Consider the following 6028-nt stretch of genomic DNA (forward strand, 5'->3'; position numbering starts at 1 on the left):
TAATGAGCCTAAGTTGGGCTCTTCACATCTCTTAAACTTCCCCAAGACCGTGTTCCATCCCAGTGAACTCATGTGGTTCTGACTAGGCTAGTCAGGACTTATTCTATATTCTTCATCATTTCTATGTCAGAATTTTATATTATTCTAGTTACGTACATTATTAGTAAACCATATACTCCGTATTAAACAGATGTCCAATTTCATTAATTCTAAACAAAGAAACCAATTAAGATGAACCAGAACTGTCATTGGTACAATATTTCCACCATTGCTACCTGGCAATGGTCGAGTATTTGTTATTAACTAAAGTAGCTAGAAAATTGTGTAACTGATTGATCAATATTATAATCATCAATAAATAATGGATTTTATTGTTGAAAAGATAAGACACTTTTGCATTCAACATGGCGTTCTTGATTACTCACTTGAGCACTTGTAAAAGCATTATTTGTTTACTAGAGAAAGGACTATTAACCTGGGAAATTATCATATCAAACAATTTAATTTATATTATTATATTAATTTTAAATATTAAATAATTATTACTTTCTCCGTCCCATAATAAGTGTAAAGTCTATCATTTTCAATTTTGACCTCGTATATTTTTATTTGTGTTATATAATAGTTGATGAACGAATACAAATAAAAATTAAATTTAAAACTCAATTCACTCATACTTTTTATCAAATATTATATAACACAACCAAATATATATAAAATCAAAATTGAGGGAAAAAACTTTGAAAATCAAAACATGACACTTATTATGACACTATTATAAGACAGTATTTTATATTATAGAAACAGTCCATACAGTTAGGTGTAGGTGCAAGTTAACGCCGGTTTCTATCATGGTTAAAAAGCAATTCACATAACTGCTACACCAACACCAAAACACCATAACTAACATATAACTAAAGACTATCTGTCATGCCCAAATCTTAACAAATAATTTACATTTACAATATCACTAAGCATAATGTATAAACAAATCAAAACCTCGCGGGACCCACTTACCTTTATATCGGCAGCCATATGCCAGGCTAAGAGGCCATATGCCTAACTGCGTGACTATAGCACCATCATCATGGCTAAAGGGAAAACGCCAAAGGGACAAGTCTGAGAAGATTTATCAAGTAACGAATTATCCTTTCTATTATTTAAAGATTAAAACTTCACAGCCTAATAGTCAGTAACAGAGTCAAACAAACTAAGATAGCAGACAACAGTCTTTAAACCCAAGTTGAGACCAAGAATAACATATCAAAATTCCAGGTGAAAACTACATTGGCCGCCTATGTTACAGTTCCATAATTAATTTCTCTCTCAACATCTAACAACAAATAAACAAGTATATAATTTAAAAAAAAAAAAAAAAAAAACTGAACAAAAATCCTGGAGAAACAAAAGAGAGAAATATAGAAAAATACCATTTCAAGTTTCTAAACCATCCAAAAAGCCCTGCAACTCCTTTAACCCCTCAGCAGAAACACTCCTCTGTACTCTCCTCCCCCGCGGGACCACTAAATTCGGGGGTGGTTGAGATTGAAAACAAACCACAACAGCAGATAAATTATCTCCACTTTTTCTCTTGAGTGCCTCATTGACCAAATCTTGACTACATAAAACTGGATCATTATGTTCTTGCAGTTTCCTTCTTGCAAAGTCAACTGCATTTTGACTCATGAAAACATCCCATATTCCATCACATCCAATGATGAGGAACTCATCCTCTTCGGTCAGTTTTGTGGTCATGAACTCGGGTTCAGAACTGAGGGGCCCACCGTCTTGATTCTTGAGTCCATCCATGTGCCAATCTCCAATAGCACGAGCAACGTTTATTTGTCCATTGAGATAACCATCATAAACATATCCTCCGGACGCTTCTATACGCTTCTTTTCTCTAATGCAGATTGGTTTGTGGTCCCTAGACATTTCAATTGCTTTACCACGACGGCATAAAACTGCCCGACAGTCTCCAGCATTTGCCACCACCAATGACCTGCAGTCGAATAATAATATGTATCAAGTATTTAAGAATTCTTGGACCATTCTCTGACCCATCTGATACATGTCATTGTAGCTATGAATTTAATTTTGACCCGTTTACCCATTTGGACATGTATGAAGAAGTAAAAAACTGTTACCTTCCAATAACAAGAGCAGCCAATGCAGTTGTGCCAGAAGCAAGATCAGCATCCAAAGTGCAAGCTTCGGCAAAAGCGGTGTCGGTCTGTGCAAAGGCTGAAGTAATCACGCCTTCAATATCCATTGGGAAGTCGTCATCCTCGAATATAAATCTTGGCAAACGGTCGCATGCAAAGTGAGCAGCATGTTTTCCTCCGTGTCCATCAAAAACCTGTAAAACCATACAATATCATAACAAAATCTAGAAGCTTGTAGGGGTGAAATGGGTCAATTTGAATGACCCAAAACATTCTGATCCAGTACGTCCAAAGTTTTCAAGTAAATCCAGGAGTCAAGTATATACTTGCAAACTTATATCGCTTCAACAATCTCCCAATTTTCTAGAATGAGATGTTTAGAACTTTTGTATATTCAGAACAGATTTTGAGCGATATTTGACCCATTAAACTTGTTACCTTATGTTGATCTTTAAGCTATTTGACATAACCCAAATCAACCCATTCATAAGTAAACACATCTACTACAACCATAACTGGATTACGATCAATGGCATCCAGATTCCACAGCATAACACCTATTCAACTAAGCTAAGAAGAAGATCTAGTATTCCATATCCAACCCTTACCCATAAAGAATAAACCGTAAACTAGAATGAGTAATTTGACACGTGAACTTAGTAATTTAGAGGAACCAAGTCACGTTGTTCACTATAACACTACCAACATTCTAAAACTTCAATAAGACCACCTCCGATGTGTGCACCAGCACCCTACAATAATGTAAAATGTGGTGACAGAAAAATGGTGTAATCACTTGGTGTAGTACAATCCTTTTCAAAACAAATATGCAAATTTAGTGTGCCATTAAGCATCACACCAAGTAGTGTAATCACTTTTAGTGCTCAATCATGTGGCATTAGGTTTTGATTTTAGCTCAAGTGTATTATCAGTTTACAAGAATAAAACTAACAAACACAACCACAAGGTTGATCCACTTAATTCAATATGTAATTATGAGTGTTTCTAGCTTAAGTATCACTTTCTCATGTATAACCGATACTCATGTAAGAAACTAAAAAGTAAAGAAATAGAAGTTGTGAGCCATGACAGATAACATACCGCATAAAATGCAGCTGGTCCTTCAACTGGATTCTTCCCACCATAGTCATGCACATAACTGTCAGCACAGATATACACATCTTCCATGGTCCCACGTATTCCTATGTCCGACCATGCTCCTGACCGGAGTAACGGTATAAACTCAGGTTTACAATCTTCTCGATTCACAATTGGTTCAACAGATGCTTCTGAAATCCTTGTCCTCACCTATATAAGTTCTGGTTACTATCCATACACAAAATTACATATATAGACTTCAACAACACAGATTGTAATTTATAATTAACTCATGATCATAAAGTACAGGACACAACACACTGTGAACCTCAGACACACAAGACACGTAGAAGAAGTAACACACAGGTATACTTATAGATAAACACCTATGTAATTAGTTCAAACTGACTCACCTATATCAGTTTAATCAGCGCAAACACATAAATTTGGCACATGAATATGATCTATTAGAACATGTCCCTTCAAGTATCGTTCAACTTACAATTTTTCAGGGGTAGAAACTGTTAACTCATTATTCTATTAAAATATCTTAAACAAACTTCACCACAATTTTTAGCAGGCCGTATCTTCTAGCTCGCTGATCGTTAAATTTTTCCGGAACCACTGTTCAACTCGGAATAATTTTATGAACGCAACGCAACTAACTATACGCGAAACGGACACCTTTTTAAAACACGTTAAACACACCGACATCTAAAACAGAGCTCAACACATGGGGCGTTTTCGCTTCTATATATACATAACATTACGTTAACTTTGAATATGCAATTGGGAAGGCCCCGCCGCAACGCGCGGGCCGATCTGGATCTCGTTTTACCAAAATTTCGGTCCATGGCTATAAGCACAAGTACACATGATAATTATATATAAAACATTAATAGTCAATAGCGTTCCTGAAATCATAGAGTTGTATTTCGTTTTAAATATAAATGCTTCAAACTAAAAAGGTAAACTAGTTTAGTCGAAAGGGTTCAATAAATTAGATGTCTTTCCTGGTTACGCTATTGATAAACCATTAAAGTCAATATTATAATTGCTTTAAGATGTTCAACAGCTTCCAGCACAGCATAGCATAGCATACAATAAAATGTTAAACGGTGTTCAATTAATATAGCAACATCTCACCTTAAACAGATCAAATCATCACTTTTCCAAATTCAACACCAAACAACTTAATAGAAAAGCAACTTAATTTTGCTCCTAATTTGGTCACTAGATTTAGTAGTCTATCAGTATCGCTATATATCCAACTTCCAAACACGTTATTGATGTCATCAAACTACAAAACTCATCCAAGGTAACAAAATTTTTATCAATTCTTACAAAGTTGCCCTGGATTATAATGCAACCATCAAGTTATTCCTACAAGGTAAAACTTCAGTGCAACTGTACTATCATCAAATCTTGTATACTTACCAAATCATAACAGCATACATAGTGAAAGGATCAAGATAAGACGCATAAAATGCAAAAATTAAGAGCACATCATATACATATATAAAGTCGACAAATTCTGTAACTTCACCATCATATATATCTCATAAATTTTAAAGTATGTGCATTTATGCTAGGGATGTTGTTCATAATTGTACATCTCCCATTTTATCATAATTACCTAAGCTTATGTGTATGTACAACCTACTCATAATTAAGATACATGAATATGAATTCAGTAAAGTTGTAAACTTTATGAGTAAATAAGATTTGTATATCTATATCACATATTCAATTAAGAAAAAAACATAAAAATCTTACGAGAGATGGATGACGAACTAAAGACTTCTTAACCGAGGAAGAAGAAGGATCGATGACGTCAGCGAAGCAACGACGATATCCTCCGGCGAGTGGATTCGGAGGTTTACCATCAGCTGGTGAAGAAGAAGAAGACGAGGTTCCATTTTCTAAAATCACAACTTTTTTAACTCCTTCCATTGTCATTCTCAATTTCAATCATTACTTCTTCTTTTTTCCTTCAAAAACTGAAACCCTAGCTAGCTAGCTCTAAGATCCTTGAAAATTGATGTTTATTATGCGGCAGAAATTGGATGCAGTAATGTAATTAGCTTTTAGGATGTGAAATTTGTGTATATAAAGATATATATTATTAGGGTTTAAGCGGTGGGATTGATTAGATTTCAACGAACACCGAAGATGTCTTCTGTGGTTGAGACTCCGACTACGTTACGAAATTATTTGGAAGCGAAGTCCGATAACGACGTCGTATCGCTTTCATCCCACGTGTTTTGTTCCTCTCTTTACACGTGTCACTTTCTTGTAAATTGGAACCGGCTGCGATACGAAATGAGATTACGGATAGATTTTAATAACAAACAGATTGGAATTGATATTTACCATGTTCCTTCACAATGATTAATTGAGAATTAATTAAATCTTTTAAATCATTTTATTATAGAATATAAAATATCAGCTACACTAAACCATTTACACGACCACGAAATCATACGAGCATAATACCACAGGAAAGAACACCACAAACCCAAGACCCAAGCTTGCGGGAATTAGATAGACATGGAAGACAGTCGGGCTAACACTAACCGCCAGCACAACAAACCGCCAGCAACTCATCGGCTAGTTGTCGGAAAAATATTCGGCCACCTTCAGGGAACACATCTAGGCCATGACCACAAAGCAAGAGAACGTTACGGAGGAAGCAAAGCATGTGAGGCGAACCAAAAAACAATCGACACCACCCCGGCAAAATAGAAGTTAGCCAGAAAATTTCG

The 6028-nt window shown here is 35.4% G+C and overlaps 1 protein-coding gene across 1 annotated transcript; it reads right to left on the bottom strand.

The window, feature by feature from the left end:
- Positions 1 to 1143: 1143 nt before the first annotated feature.
- Positions 1144 to 5557, bottom strand: LOC139847649 (probable protein phosphatase 2C 22). The gene is made up of 4 exons (XM_071837370.1): positions 5040 to 5557; positions 3267 to 3473; positions 2148 to 2359; positions 1144 to 2002 (listed from the first exon to the last, which is right to left on the bottom strand). Exons 1-4 carry the CDS (start codon positions 5220 to 5222, stop codon positions 1435 to 1437), a joined length of 1170 nt encoding a protein of 389 aa, XP_071693471.1. The 5' UTR covers positions 5223 to 5557; the 3' UTR covers positions 1144 to 1434.
- Between the last annotated feature and the right edge of the window lie 471 nt (positions 5558 to 6028).

This window comes from Rutidosis leptorrhynchoides, chromosome 5 (genome assembly GCF_046630445.1).
Source record: "Rutidosis leptorrhynchoides isolate AG116_Rl617_1_P2 chromosome 5, CSIRO_AGI_Rlap_v1, whole genome shotgun sequence".
Classification (NCBI taxonomy): domain Eukaryota; kingdom Viridiplantae; phylum Streptophyta; class Magnoliopsida; order Asterales; family Asteraceae; genus Rutidosis; species Rutidosis leptorrhynchoides.